This window comes from Taudactylus pleione, unplaced genomic scaffold, assembly GCF_031769625.1.
Source record: "Taudactylus pleione unplaced genomic scaffold, aTauple2 ptg000374l, whole genome shotgun sequence".
In the NCBI taxonomy this organism is placed as follows: Eukaryota; Metazoa; Chordata; class Amphibia; order Anura; family Myobatrachidae; genus Taudactylus; species Taudactylus pleione.
The window spans coordinates 3,548,253-3,562,648 of NW_028284775.1; the positions used below are offsets into that span (position 1 = coordinate 3,548,253).

Genomic DNA, 14,396 nt, shown 5'->3' on the forward strand with positions numbered 1-14,396 from the left:
TCTTTAGGTCTGTTATTGCACTTAGCCACTATAACACTATAAATACCTTTAATATCTGACATTGAATATTTGTGTGTCTCCTTAAAGTGCATTGAAAGTGCATGAGACTCCAGACCTTTTTTAATATTTTGGAAATGTTCCCTTATTCATGTTTTTTACGGTCTGAAAGTCCTCCCTATTTAAATTTGTTTCATGTGTGCATTTTATTGCATAGACTAAATTTTTTGTGTTGCAAGTGATGAAATCACTAATGGCTAAAATTGTATTATTATTATTATTAAAGTTTTTACACTCCTGATAGTCACCACATCTATAAAAGGCTCTGGAAGTAATGTTGGTTGGATATTTGTAGAAAGAGGTGCACTAGATACCAACTTAGACTTTAAATTAGGCGCCTTTAGATAATACAGGTATGTTTCTCAGGAATTATATGCCCAATTACTGGATCCTTTTGGAGAAGTGCCCCAATGTGTCTTTTAAATCTTCACTAATTTTGTAACAAAACCCCATTCCAGTTTATTATTTTTTTTCTGTAACTTTCTCTATTTGTGGCAATTCTTTCCTGTCTAATTCCTGCAGTGTTTGTTCAATTATTTTGTCATCATATCCATAGGCTTTGTTTTTCTACCATTTCTTTTGCTTGTGTGGAGAACGTTATCTTTTGTACAATTATTTTTGAGTCTTTTAGGTTGCCCACAAGGAATATATTTAAACCAAATGTCATGATGCCAACTAGTGGCTTTAATATAGGCCCATGAGTCAGTGGGTTTCACATAGTTTTTAGTAAAAATATTTTCTTCCTTAACATAGATGGTAATATCTAAAATATGAATACTATTGTAATCAATTTTGAATGAAAGTTTAATGTTCTTGTTGTTTTTATTTAAAAACTTGCAAAAATCATGTAAAGTTTCACGACTCCCTTTGCAGATAAGAAAATATCATCTATATATCAGGAATAGGACACTAGGTTTGTTCAGAGTGGGTTATTGGACCAAATGGTGTCACATTCCCACTGGCCTATAAATATGTTAGCATAACTCGGAGCAAACCTAGTGCTTATCGTTGTACCGGTTCTCTGCAAGAAAAAAATAATCTTTAATAAAGATACAGTTGCTTAATAAAATAAATCTTAAACCCTACAATAAAAACTCTTGTAAACATGTTGGTATATCAGATGAATCAAGAAAAGATTTTGTAGCTTTTATGCCTTGTTCATGATTAATGATGGTGTACAGCAATCTTATGTCCATTGTCACCTCCCTGTTAATGGTGTCTAGGATGTTTAAGAGATCCCGCATTTCATTCAAATGTGACTTGTTATTAGTAACTAAGGGTTGAAGGAAATTATCAATTAATTTTCGACATATGTGTTGTAATAGATTCTACCCCGAAACGAAAACGATTGGCCTTCTGGGGTATGTGTTAAATTCTTATGTAATTTGGGCCATATAAAAAGCACTGGAATAATCAGGTGGTCATTAATCAAAAACTTGGCCTCCTCTTCTATGATTGTGCCTTTCTTTCGATATCTCTATTATTTACTAATATATTTATATATATATATATATATATATATATATGGTATATATATATATATATATATATATACGGTATATATATATATATATATATATATATATATATATGATATTTACTAATTGTAGAAATTTAATAAAAAATTTAATTAGTGGGGTTCTTATATGTGCTATGTTCTAATTGTCTGTAAACCTCTTTCCTCTTATCAGCAGGCTATATAATTATATCATTCTGATCTTTTAGATGTCAGATTTAATGGCCTTTTATTAATAGCTATATTATCACTCTGCACTTGCATTAAAGCACTAAAAGTGTCTATAAAATTGTCTCTTAGATGTTTTGTCAAAAATATTGACTTTGGTTTAAATAGGGTGATGCATGACTTCTCCTTATCTTCCAATTCAATAATTTTTTTTTAATCAGTATTTTTTTTAATGTAAGTTTCCTCACACATTTTTGAATATCTAAAAATTTATTAAATTAATGTGATTAGATGGGGCAAAGTTTAGATCTGTCTCTAAAAGGTAAGTTTCATCTACTGATAGTATGCGGGAGCTTAGGTTAAATATTTTGACTATAGCAACAGTATCTCTCTTTTTCTGAATATGTATATTCTTAGCTGTATAGTTTTTCTTTCACCATTTTCTCTTTGTGGGAGGTTTTTTCCTTTCCACTCGTTGGCAAAGGTCATGGAACAAGCAGGGAGCCCTAGAGGATGCTGTTGGGATACAAAGCAAAAAGGTTCTGCTAAAGGCAGGATTGTTGAGGTGCAGGGAGGTGTTGTAGTTAAGGCTCAGGATAAAAAAATAAAAATATTCTGTTATTTTCTGAGACTCTTCAAAAACATCAGGAAGTACTCGAGATAGACTGCCACAAAATGGTCCTAGAAATATCTTAGCACATTGTTAATACAGCGTTGAAATGTTGCAGGCATTAAAGAAGTTGTGAACCATTGCAAAGTAATATACTATAAAGAGTCCGAAAAACTGTGTTCCATTCATCCTCTGGTCGATGCAGATAACGTTCTAGGATCCTTGTAAGTCCAGTTTTATAAAGATCTTTGTAGAGTGTAATCCTTCAAGTAACTATGGGATCAAGAGGAGAGGATAACTTCATAAACTTCCCTGAATAAATAATAGTGATTATTTTTCTCCACACAAAAAACAAATCTGCTTCAGCCGTAAAAAAAAGTTGAGATAAATCCATTAACTGGATTTTCCTTCAAGTATTTCTCTGTTCCACATTCCCTGGTAGCGTTCTTCTTATACAAGACAAGACGAATCTCATGATAATGATGTCAAATGTTGACACACAGGTCAGAGGTATGCCCCATGCACACCAGACTTGTAGAGAAAACAAGCCAAGGTCAGTGCAGGCAAAAGTGGAGCATAGTTAAACAAGCTGAAGTCCGTACAGGGGTAATCAAATAGAGATGTACTCGAGAACAAACCAGTTTGGTACACAGGTAACCAGGGGTGGAACTATAGCCTGCACCAGGCAGTGAGGGGGGGCATAGTAATTCTTCCCTATACGCTACACTGCCCCTACTCCGGGCTTCAACAGATGGAAAGGAAAAGCTTTGCCCTCTCCACAAAAAAACAAAAATTGCTATTGGGGCCGAGCAATTGCAGGTTAAGCCTTGGTAATAGTAGTCGGAGTAGCAAGGTGAGACCACAGGTATAAACCACAATAATCAGGCAAATACAAAACATTAAGCTGCTGGGTTTAACTTCTGTAAAGCTCATTCTCACAATACAAGGAGCAGCTGCAGCTCATTGTGTAATTAGAAATCCCTGGTAATAGTCTCTCAGGGACTACATACAATAGAATAACTCTGTGGCATACGAGTCAGACAAAGAATGGTCGGATCTTTTCCAATTTGGCCACTACATGTCTAAGCAGCTTGGAAATAAATCATATACTGCTGCAATTGCATCATATTATAGAATCATCCCCTGTGTCTCCAGCTAAAAACCTCTGCTAACCCCCATGTTGGATATTATTAGATTTACCATACTATCTTTATAAACTGGGAAACTCATGAATTACACAGGTTCTATGGTTGATTAAAACCAGGTGAAATGTAGGCCTGAAATCAGCCAGCCACAAAACCTGTGTAATTCATGTGTCCCGACTTAAAGGGATAGTATGGTAAGCCTAGATATTTTAACTAGTAGATATTTAAGTGGACTTTAACAATGTTATGAAGTTATATATCAGCCATATTATTGTTTGTCATCTCTAACAGTGATCTGCAGTATTACATTGTAATATAGGACTCTTAAGTTTTTTTCAGAGTATTACCACTTTCAGAAACTCCAGCTTTAACCCTGCTCAGACCTGGCACACTGAACTCTGGTTGAAGACGGGGTTTCAGTACTTACCCCCTTTCACACCAGCGGATGGACCTTGGTTAATCCTGAGTCGTTGCCGTTCACACCGGACCCGGGTCTTCCATCTCTTAGTGGGCACTTGGAGATGATGTCATCTCCAAGCACCCACTGTGCCCTCCAGTCAGCTCCTTTTAGGCATGACCCAGGTCATTGGGTAGCCTTTCAATTGGGAATAACCAAGGTAGCGACCAGGGTCGAAGTCCGGGAATTTCGACCCAGATTGACCCTTTCACACAGAAAAAGGACCCGCCTTGCCCCTCCAAATTACTGGGTCCTTTTCTTTGTCTGAAAGGAGTATAAGTCAAATTGTGTACCCGGGGGCTGAGGATTCCGGTAATTTCAACAGTCAATATAACTGCTACACATACTGTATGAAATGAACAACTAAAAATATTGCTACTTGTGCATGCATTTATTTTAAACATTCATTTGTATGGTTTACCAGATGCATTTTTACCAGGAACTTTGCTGAATCTGTAGTTACTTCACATTATCTGGTCAACCCTGTTAGATAAATGGGTAGAAAATGCTTAAATCCCATTATATATTTGCATATTTAATTATTTTGAGCCCATAATGCACCTTATATACATCTTGTTTAGACAAACATACAGTATTACTTTATGGAGTCTGAGAACTTATTTGGTTAAAAATATAAGATAAAAGAGAACAGCTGCACCTAATGACCTGCCTGGTGAATGATTTATTAGATTAGACATAATACACTGCTTATTGGGTTGCTGCTAGACTCACATTCTTTTAAATGTCAATTAGCGGCAGTATGCATAAGAGCTCTGTCCTTCCACAGGATACAATGGTATATCATATAGAAAGAGAGCAATGCAAATGTACTGTATGTCAGCAGCTGACACATTTAAATATCTTTAAATATATATGAGGAAATATTTATTCTGTATTCTTCATAACTAGGCAGTTGCCTAGTAAAATCTCATAAATATTTATTAGTTGTAGGCTAGGATCCCGTTGCATAAGATTATCCTTATTATTATAAAATTTTATTTATAATGCGCCACAAGTGACCCTCAGCGCCGTACATACGGCAACAGTAGGACTGTACAGAGTACACAGAAAATTACATTACAATACAGGAACCGAAGCATAAACAAAGCACAAGTAACAATTAGCACTCCGATTCTCAGTTCACAATAGAGCTGGGAAGATGAAGGCATCCATTGAAGTGCTAGAGAATAGGGCTGTGAGAAAAGGAGGGAAGAGGACCCTGCTCCTAGGAACTTACAATCTAGGGGAGACAGACAGATGACATGAGGCGTGAGCATGTGGATGGGTACCTGAGGACAGCAAGAAGGCAAGGTAGATATGGCTGAGCTAGGAGGGTGGGGGACAGCCTGGTGACACGGTTATGTGGTGGAAGGGTTTGCTTTGATGACCAGTGGGTTTTCAGTGCACGTTTGAAGCTATGCAAGGTCTAGGAAAGTTTTATCAAGCGAGGAAGCTCATTCCAGTGAAGGGGAGCTGCACGGGCAAAATCTTGGATTCAAGCCTGAGAGGCAGTAAGGGTAGAGGAGAGGCAACGGTCATTTGCCAACCGGAGGTGGGGCGAGAAAGAGTATGTGAGGAGATGAGGTTGGAGATGTAGGGAGAGGTGTAGTTAGAGAGGGCCTTGTATGTGAGGGTGAGGAGTTTGAAGATGATTCTGTAGAAGAATGGGAGTCAGTGAAGGTTTTGGCGGAAGTGGAATGGCAAGAGAGGAAGATAAGTCTAGCTACAGCGTTGAGAACAGATTGGAGGGGAGTGAGATGGGAATGTGGGAGGCCAGTGAGGAGCAGGATGCAGTAGTCAAGCCGAGAAACGATTATGGAGTGACTAATCAGTTTGGTAGCATTCTGGGAGAGGAATGGCCTTATGCGAGCAATGTTGCATAGCTGGAACCGACAGGTTTGAGCCAGAGATTGAATGTGGGGAGTGAAGGAGAGGATGGAGTCAAGAGTGACACCTAAGCAGCAAAGTTGGGGAACAGAGGAAATTATGGTATTGTCAACAGTGATAGTGAGATTGGTGGGGGTGGAGACTTATGGGGGAAGATGATGAGTTCGGTTTTCTTCATGTTGACCTTCAGAGAGCGCTTGGACATCCAGGAGAAGATGGTGGAGAGGCAGCTGAATATCCGAGAAAGGACGGATGGGGAGGGTTGTGTGTTATCGGCATAGAGGTAGTATTGGAGGCTGAAGGAACTGATGAGTTCTCCCAGGGAAGAGGTGTACAGGGAAAAGAGAAAGGGGCCCAGGACAGAACCCTGCAGAACACCAATTGGAAGAATGAAAGGGGGTAGGGTAGAGCCAGAGGCAGTTACAGAGAAGGAGTGGTTTTTGAGGTAAGAGGTGAACCCGGCATGGACGTTGTTAGAGAGGCCAATGGTCTGAAGGGCGTGGAGGAGGAGAGGATGATCCATGGTATCGAAAGCCATCGAGAGGTCCAGGTGGATGAGCAGGGAGAAGTGGCCCCTGAAATTGGCTGAAAGCAGGTCATTGGTGACTTTGACCAGGGCAGTGTCAGTGGAGTGAAGTGGGCAAAAGCCAGATTGGAGAGGTTCAATGATGGAGTTGTCAGAGAGGTAGCTGGTGAGGCGGTTGTAGACGAGCCGCTCAAGTAGTTTGGAGGCGAAAGGAAGAAGAGAAATGGGGCGATAGTGGGAGAGGATCGGTCATGGTGGTTTATTTTTAGAATAGGTGTGACGAGCATATTTGAATGGCAAGGCAATGTATTTCCCTCCCAATCTGTAAAATGTATACTCTCTACTTGTTAGACCCTAGCTGAGTACATACTATGTGATCCCTTATACGATATATTATTCCGACATACATCGTATGGATCGCATACTTTTTATGCGTGTTTGTGTGTGTCCGCCGGTTGTTCATCCCATTGTCCCATCTGCTGTGCTGTGCAGCAGATGGGAAAATGCGTTGAACGACGCCATGCTAACATTGCGCCATCGACCACTGCATGGTGCAGTGTATACGGACAGCGCAGTGTATCATGCCGTCGCTTGGTACACACATTGTGTAGCGTGTACCCAGCTTAACAGTTGCTACATCAGTTCCATTTGTAGCAAAAAGATCACATTGAACAGTTAGTCCTTTAAATATCTATTCAGTTTTAATGAGACATTATGAACTGACTTTATAGGTTTCTGTTTTTATAAATAGAATACTGTGAACATGTAACAGTAAAGTTAGTAGGAATGTCATGAGGATATAGGGGCTCATAGAATAAGCGCTGTAGGTGCTGTGGTGTCTACAAGGTGTTAGTGATTGTGTTTTTACTCATCTCCAATTGTTTAGGACACTATTATGGTGCATGCACACGGTCAGATTTGGTGATCGATGTACGATTTTTGCAACAATTTGAACGATTTAATCAACGATGAACGATTTCTGACAGTATTTAAATGAATGAAATCGTCAAAAATCTTACTGCAAACACAGTCGATGTCAGATATCGTTATCTGACATGTGGGAACGCGCATCGTTCGTCAATGCATGCCCTACATGTCAAAGATATGAACGATTTTTACAATCGTTATTGTTCTTATCTGATAAAAAATCTGACCATGTATATGCACCATTAGATATAGATGTTTGACTATTCATCATTAAATATATCATAATTATATTAACTAATATATCTAATATACTGTGTTTTTTTCACAGAATAGAGCAATACAATTGTCTTCACTCTCATTAGCATCACAGTCATGCCTGCTTTGAGAAAAGTCATAATGGCAGATCTCACTGAGCGACAGTAAAGACTATATAACGAATATAATTTAGTATTAAACACCCACTTTCACATGTATGCCACTTACAAGGACGTGGTTTCATTTTAAAGGAGCTAAGTTTCCCATTAAATAAAAATGACCTGATATTTCTTTGTTGCTGGGCTTGAAATTGTGATGTGATGTCTAAACTATGATGTATACAACAACAGACTCCACACTTCATCCCCAATCCAGTTTGCAATATGTCTATCAAACATGGAGGTCAGGCTTTCCTTTCCTTTTAGTCTGTGAAACTGACTCAGCCCTCCCATGTTCATGACACTTTCTCTTCTATTTTTGGAGAAACTGCTTTAAAACCACATTTTAAATGAAGGGAAAGCACGACCTCAACGTTTAGGTAGGTCCATCCAGAACTTGTTTGTAGATAAAAGACAAAGTTTATTATACAGCCCACAATAGTTCTGTCAACTCTTCAGGATTTCAAGCACCATTCATTATTTGGTTAAGTAGGAAGCAACAGCTCAAGTTGAAAGCGCCCATACATTACACACACACCATGATTTTTATGGCCATTTAAACCTAAATGGCCACAGGTTGCCATCTGTATTTGTACAAAAGGCTACTGATCCTATAATGATAGCACCAGCAATTATGGACATTTGATACAATTGTTAAGATTTGGTCATATATGTCTGTATACACAATGGCTATATAAACCAAGGCTACAGGCCATACAGAGACATTGGGAATGTTATATATATTGCCTGAGCCCTATTAGGAGATGTATACAGAAACCTTGAGTCATGTGAGTTTGGTACATGAGTCTTAACTTTGTTTCTTTCATCTCGAGTTCTAACATCTTGTATAGTATACTTGTTTTAATCCCATGCATCTTCTTAGTCTTCTAATAATTTAAATATACCCATTATTTAAATAAGCATTATATTTTGTAGCTAAGCGTAGAAGAATGCTTTCTTTGCATGTTTTGTTTGTATAAAAGAGTAATTATGAAGATACCATTTAATTTTTTAATTAATTACATTTTAATTTTTTTTTATTAATTTTAAAATTAAGTCCATTACATGTAGTATATGAAATTGGTTATATTATTATAATATTCCCATCTTTTGATGTACTTATCTCAGGATGTTTGTGATTTATCTGGATCACCCCAGCAAATGCTTGGATATTTCTCAGCACTCCTATTCTCTGATAGCCGCGCCATCATTTTGGGGGATTTCAATATCCCAGTTGATGATCCATAGCTATTTTCCTATACTTTGTAAACCTGCGAGCAGAGGCCCTGATTCAAAGCCGCTCGCAAAAAGCGAGCGCTCGATCTGAATCAGGGCGGCCGCTTTTTAAGAAAAAAACGGCCTCCTGGCTGATCGCTAAGCTGTGGGTGACCAACCAGGTGATGGTCGCGACCATCGGGCTTGCGACGAGACCCTTGTGGTAGGGTCTCGTTCCTGCAAGCCCCAGTGAGCTTCCTGCTCTTATAGAGTAGGAAGCTCAACTACTGACATCACAAGTGATGTCAGTAGGGCCGCCCTCAAACGGCAGGCGTTCCTTTGAGAACGCCTCCGTTTGGCCAGCCACCCCCCCTCCCCGCCTACAAAATGGGGCGAGCTGTCGATCAACATCGACAGCCGCCCCGTTTTGTTGCGAGTCCCGGAGCGAGTGATTTCTCGCTTGCTCTGGGACGAGCGCACGCGGTGCGTGCGCACTGCCCAGCCATCGACCCGCTTGCGAGCCTGTAACCTCTTTGCCTGATTAGTAATGCCCATTCTTGTTTTATTATTGTATTCGTTATCTTACTGTAAATTGTAAGTATGCTAGTGTTCATTAAATAAATGTATAATAACAAGAAAAATGTTTAACATCACTATAAAAAAAAGCAGTACAGCTGAAAACCAACCCCTGACTGGTGCTGCCATTGTTCATGCAGTCAGTGTGTTTCCTTTCCAGATTGTCCATCTTTCTCTAATTAGCACCATGTATTTATTTATACCTCAGCAATATTTAAAAAACAATGGCACACAGTACCTGTACTTATACACACAATGAGGCTACTCTTTACTCACATTTTGACCAAACAAAAGAAGCCCTCTCTCTGTTCCTTTAAATTGCATAAGTAGCTTTTGTTTTGGATAGTCACATGTACATGACAGTATTTTCTTTCCATGGCAGGCAGTGATTTTATCAGCTATGTTTCTGATAATCACACAGTTTCAGTGTTTTATGGGCTTATTTGTTAGATTGTCTTTATGCAATATTTAGTATGTAGCCAATGTAACAAGGGTGTACTACAGCAGATATTAGCGCTATGTGCTGCAGTCCCTATCTTTACCATTCACAAAAGCAGTCCTTTGCCTAATTTGCAAAAGCAGCTTTCTATGCCTAATTTGCCAAGCTCTGAAGTTTAGCTTTGTCCCAAAAGCTAACACCATTGTAACCTATAGGCTACAGTATTGCAGGTTTTTTTACACAGAGCAATGCAATGACAACGCAGTAAGCAAGCCAGGAAATAAAGTGCTAGTGTTTGCTTTCACGTCACTTTGTACTCTAGGACAAGCGCTTATCGGAGCCTCAATAAATAAATTCTTATTGCAGCGATATTTGGAGATAAGATATGATAGTTAACGGGGCAAATATGTGGTTGATGATAAACAGGTCCTTAGTATGAATAGTTTTACAACTCCACTATTACTGTATACAAACAAACATAAACTAGATAATACCACATTTACCTTTACTTCCTTAGCTGGGTACAAAAGCTTGTCCTAGATCTTGTGATACATTTGGAGTCATTTACGCACTTGATACATTGCAATATCTTGTAATCTTCACTAGGGGTACATTACTACCTGTGTAATCTGTAGTTCTGATATACTGTATTATTTGGGGGAACCCCCCACCATCTAACAACTGTGGATACCCTAAAGCTGGGTACACACTGACCGATATATTGGCCGATCAATTGATCGGCCAATATATCTGGTGCCCGTCCGCCAGTGTGTACCAGCGATATGTCTGTGAACAATGTTGCTCACAGACATATCACGTTGGCTGTGCTGCACAGCCAATGGACAGATATATCTGTCCCATCAGCAAGTGTGTACGGGCGATCAGCTAATCGCCCGTACACATACAGCGGCAGGCACAGGAAGGGGGGCGTACCTGCCTCACCCCACCGGCCAGCGGGACCTGCAGCTGCCTGAAAGTTGATGGGTCTTTCAGTGTATATCATCTGCAGATATATCTGCTAGGTGTGTACCCACCTTTAGATCTCTGCAATTATTGAACATGATGTTCTACTGGCAGAAGTTCTAATTGCAATATAGATTTCTGCTACTGCATGTCATCATATAACATTATGGAAAGATAAGTAATACCCTCCAGGCTTTTGCTTATGTAATGTGTTTCCCAATAAATCTTACAACATCTAAGTAATGTATGCCCTCTCATGTTTCCTTTGTGTACAGTTTGGGAATAAGGAGGATTACTTGAGCATCTGCGGATAAATTGAGAAAATCTATATACAGTATATAGCTGTAAGCCATAAACAGCAACCTTATAGTTTCATGTGTGAATAACACTAACAACCAATTAAATATGTATCAGTACAATTCACTTATCTGTCTTCTATACACCAGTTTTTTGTTTTGCGCAAAATAAATGGTTTCTTCTATGTACTATATGTGTCTACTGTTGGGTGTATAACTTAAATTGAATATATTCTATTTTGCTTTTATAGGAAATAGCCCGTCATCTACGACCCGGGACCCTCCGCGCTCAATTTGGGATAACTAAAGTAAAAAATGCTGTCCATTGTACTGATCTTCCAGAAGATGCAGTGCTAGAGGTAAGTGTGTGTGCTGCAGCTTACAGGCTATTACATATGGGCTTTGATGTGTTACAGAGCTGTGTTACTTTAAACAAACAAGTTCAGTTTTTGAGTAATTAAATAGAATTCCCTGGGTTCAAAGGTTAACTGCTCAAATGTAGCAAGAATACAGGTGTTGAGTTCATATGCAGTTTTTCTAAGCCTAGTAATGTCTATCATACCCAGAGACGTTTTAACAAATGGATGTGGATTAAAAGATCTACAGTAAAAAGGTAGACCATGTCTAGATAGACACCAGATGTTAGACAGTCAATAGGTCGACGGAAAAAGGCCGACATACTAAAGGTTGACAGGTACAAATGGTCGACACATTTTTTTTTCTCTAACCCTAATCTTAACTCTAACCCTCCCTCCTGGTGCCTAACCCTAACCATCGGGGTAGGTGCCTGACCCTAAACGTCCCTTCTAGTGCCTAACCCTAATCCTCTGGTGAGTGTCTAACCCTCCCTCCTGGTGCCTAATGCTAACCGTCGGGGTAAGTTCCTAACCCTCCGGTAAATGCCTAAACCTAAAAAAAAAAAATCATGTGTTGATCATTTTTTATGTCGACCATTTGACCCTGTCGACCATTAGTACCTGTCGACTTTCTTACATGTCGACCTTTAGTGTGTTGACCTTCTGTCCCTGTCGACCTATTGACTGTCTAACATATGGTGTCTATCTAGACATTGTCTACCTTTTTACTGTAGATCTTTAGACCGGATCCCTTAACAAATAAGGAGGCCTATGTGCAATGAGTGTCCTCCCCCTCATATCAAGCTGCTGGTGGCACCATCTTTCCTGTGATGTCTATGTAAAGATGGCATATGCTCAGAAGGGAGCAATGACTCTGGCAAATTTTGTTCTCTCCATTTCCAGCATCATCTTTCTGAAGACATCGCCATAAAGATGGTGCCATCGGCAGCCTGGTACGGGTGGGAGAATCTGTTCTGGGTGCAGGGTGTGCTGCTCAGGAACCCCTCTTCTATATATACGCCACTGATCATACTGTACATTTATTTCTTCTGTGCATAATAAAACCAGTGCATGTTAGAAACATGTACATCTCCAGTTCTCAGTCTGCAACCAGATTACAGTATTTGCTTAAGCAAATGTGAGTTAGTTAATGAATGTGAATGGTCCAACAGATAATAATCACGTTAGAAGATCATTCACCCTGTGCTGTACCTATTGATTTCCAACCTGTAAGTGAACTACTGCTTGGAGGAACTACTGTGGCTGCAAGGCTCATGCAGAGGACACTATACGCTAAAATACAAGTTGTTTTTAGAAGTAATACATTCGCATAGATGTAATGTTGGAAATACACTATTAGAGAAGGGATGGCATCTTGGCCTGGGGAGAAGCACAAGTCAGTGGCCTTTTGAATAGCTGCTCTGCCTAACCATGAATGTGAGCTATTGTAAGTCATACTTGAAAAGTGGCAGGAAAATAAGGTGATCTATAAGTGCGTGAATTCCATAAAAATGGAAATTCCATGTTCCCGCTATCTATTTTTTTTAAGTGATATGTAAACATGTGAAGGAGGTGAAAATAAATACTCCTAACACTAACTACTAAAATCACTTTATTTATTTATCCATGTGTATTTATCATGACAGTGACTTGGGAAACGGGAGGGATTTTCACAGAAAAAAGTCAGGGTGCCGTGAGCAAGTTTCTGAATAAACAGAGCTGGTCTTACACAGAAAGACAACTGGCGCAGTTCTCCCTTCCCTTTCATATTAATATTTTATATTTCTGGTTTAGTTTTCCATAAGAAATACAATAGCTCTGCTCTTTTTTCTGTATCTAGCCCAGGGCCTGGTTTACAAAAAAAAATACTGAAAGGTTTTACTGTGGGTGGAATACCAAACATCACTTACCTGCTATACGGCAGACCCCCCAGTGGATCTAGTGGTCCCAAGCAAGAATGTTTGAGTCCTGCTTGAAAAGGGCAGGGACACAGAGAGATAGGGGACACGAAAACTAATTTCCTGTGCCCGGGCTTGTTGGAGGTGCCCGTGACACCTGCTAAGGGGGGACAATGTGCACAGCCAGGAAATGTCCCCCTTTGTAGTGCAATGCACCGCTTCCTGTCTCTGCACACCGTATTCTCCATTATTTTTTCTGGAGGGGGGTATGGCCACGCCTCCTGAATTTGGTCACGCCCCCTTGTATACCTGGGCCCCATGGCTGTCTCAGCGGCCCTGGTAAAGAGCTAACATCTGCAGAGAGGATAACATAAAATAAACTGAGGGGTTGGAACTGAGAGTCCTAAGACAACATAGCAGAGTATGTTACCCATTGCAGTCTCTCTGAACAATATTCATCCATAACGGGTGCACAACCTTTTCTAGTTGAGGGCCGCATTTTGAGATCGCACTCATTGAAGGAGCCACAATAAAACTTTAATTGCCTAAACATGTACAATACATACAATTTACTATTGCAGCACTGTTAAAAGGTCACTAGGGAGAGACAGTGTATGCAATGACGCAAAGTAGCATGCGCCATGCACCACCATTGGGGGAATGGCCACCCCATGTACAGATGTATTCTAATATACTGTGGCTTCAGTCGCGCCAAAAAGCCTCTCTCTGCATGCCAGGTCCCAGGCGTCTCAGCCGCGCTGAGCTCTTTCTCACTCATAATGTGCATCTTATATGTATACATGAAACAACTGGAAGCGACAAAACTGCTTTACTAGATTGCACTAATCCATTTCTGTGACATTTGTACACCTGTGTGCAAGGGAGTCTGAATGCTATATGAAGTGCTGCAACACAGTGGCCCCAGCTTTTTCTCACGCCAGGTTCCC

The 14,396-nt window shown here is 39.9% G+C and overlaps 1 protein-coding gene across 2 annotated transcripts in view; it reads left to right on the forward strand.

Moving 5' to 3' along the window:
- NME7 (NME/NM23 family member 7) overlaps window positions 1-14,396 on the forward strand; it is a 194,536-nt gene that overhangs the window by 172,879 nt on the left and 7,261 nt on the right. For both annotated transcript variants that reach the window (XM_088444953.1, XM_088444954.1), the window contains exon 11: window positions 11,447-11,554. In XM_088444953.1, the coding sequence (XP_088301079.1) occupies window positions 11,447-11,554 (108 nt within the window). The remainder of the gene's footprint in view (window positions 1-11,446; window positions 11,555-14,396) is intronic.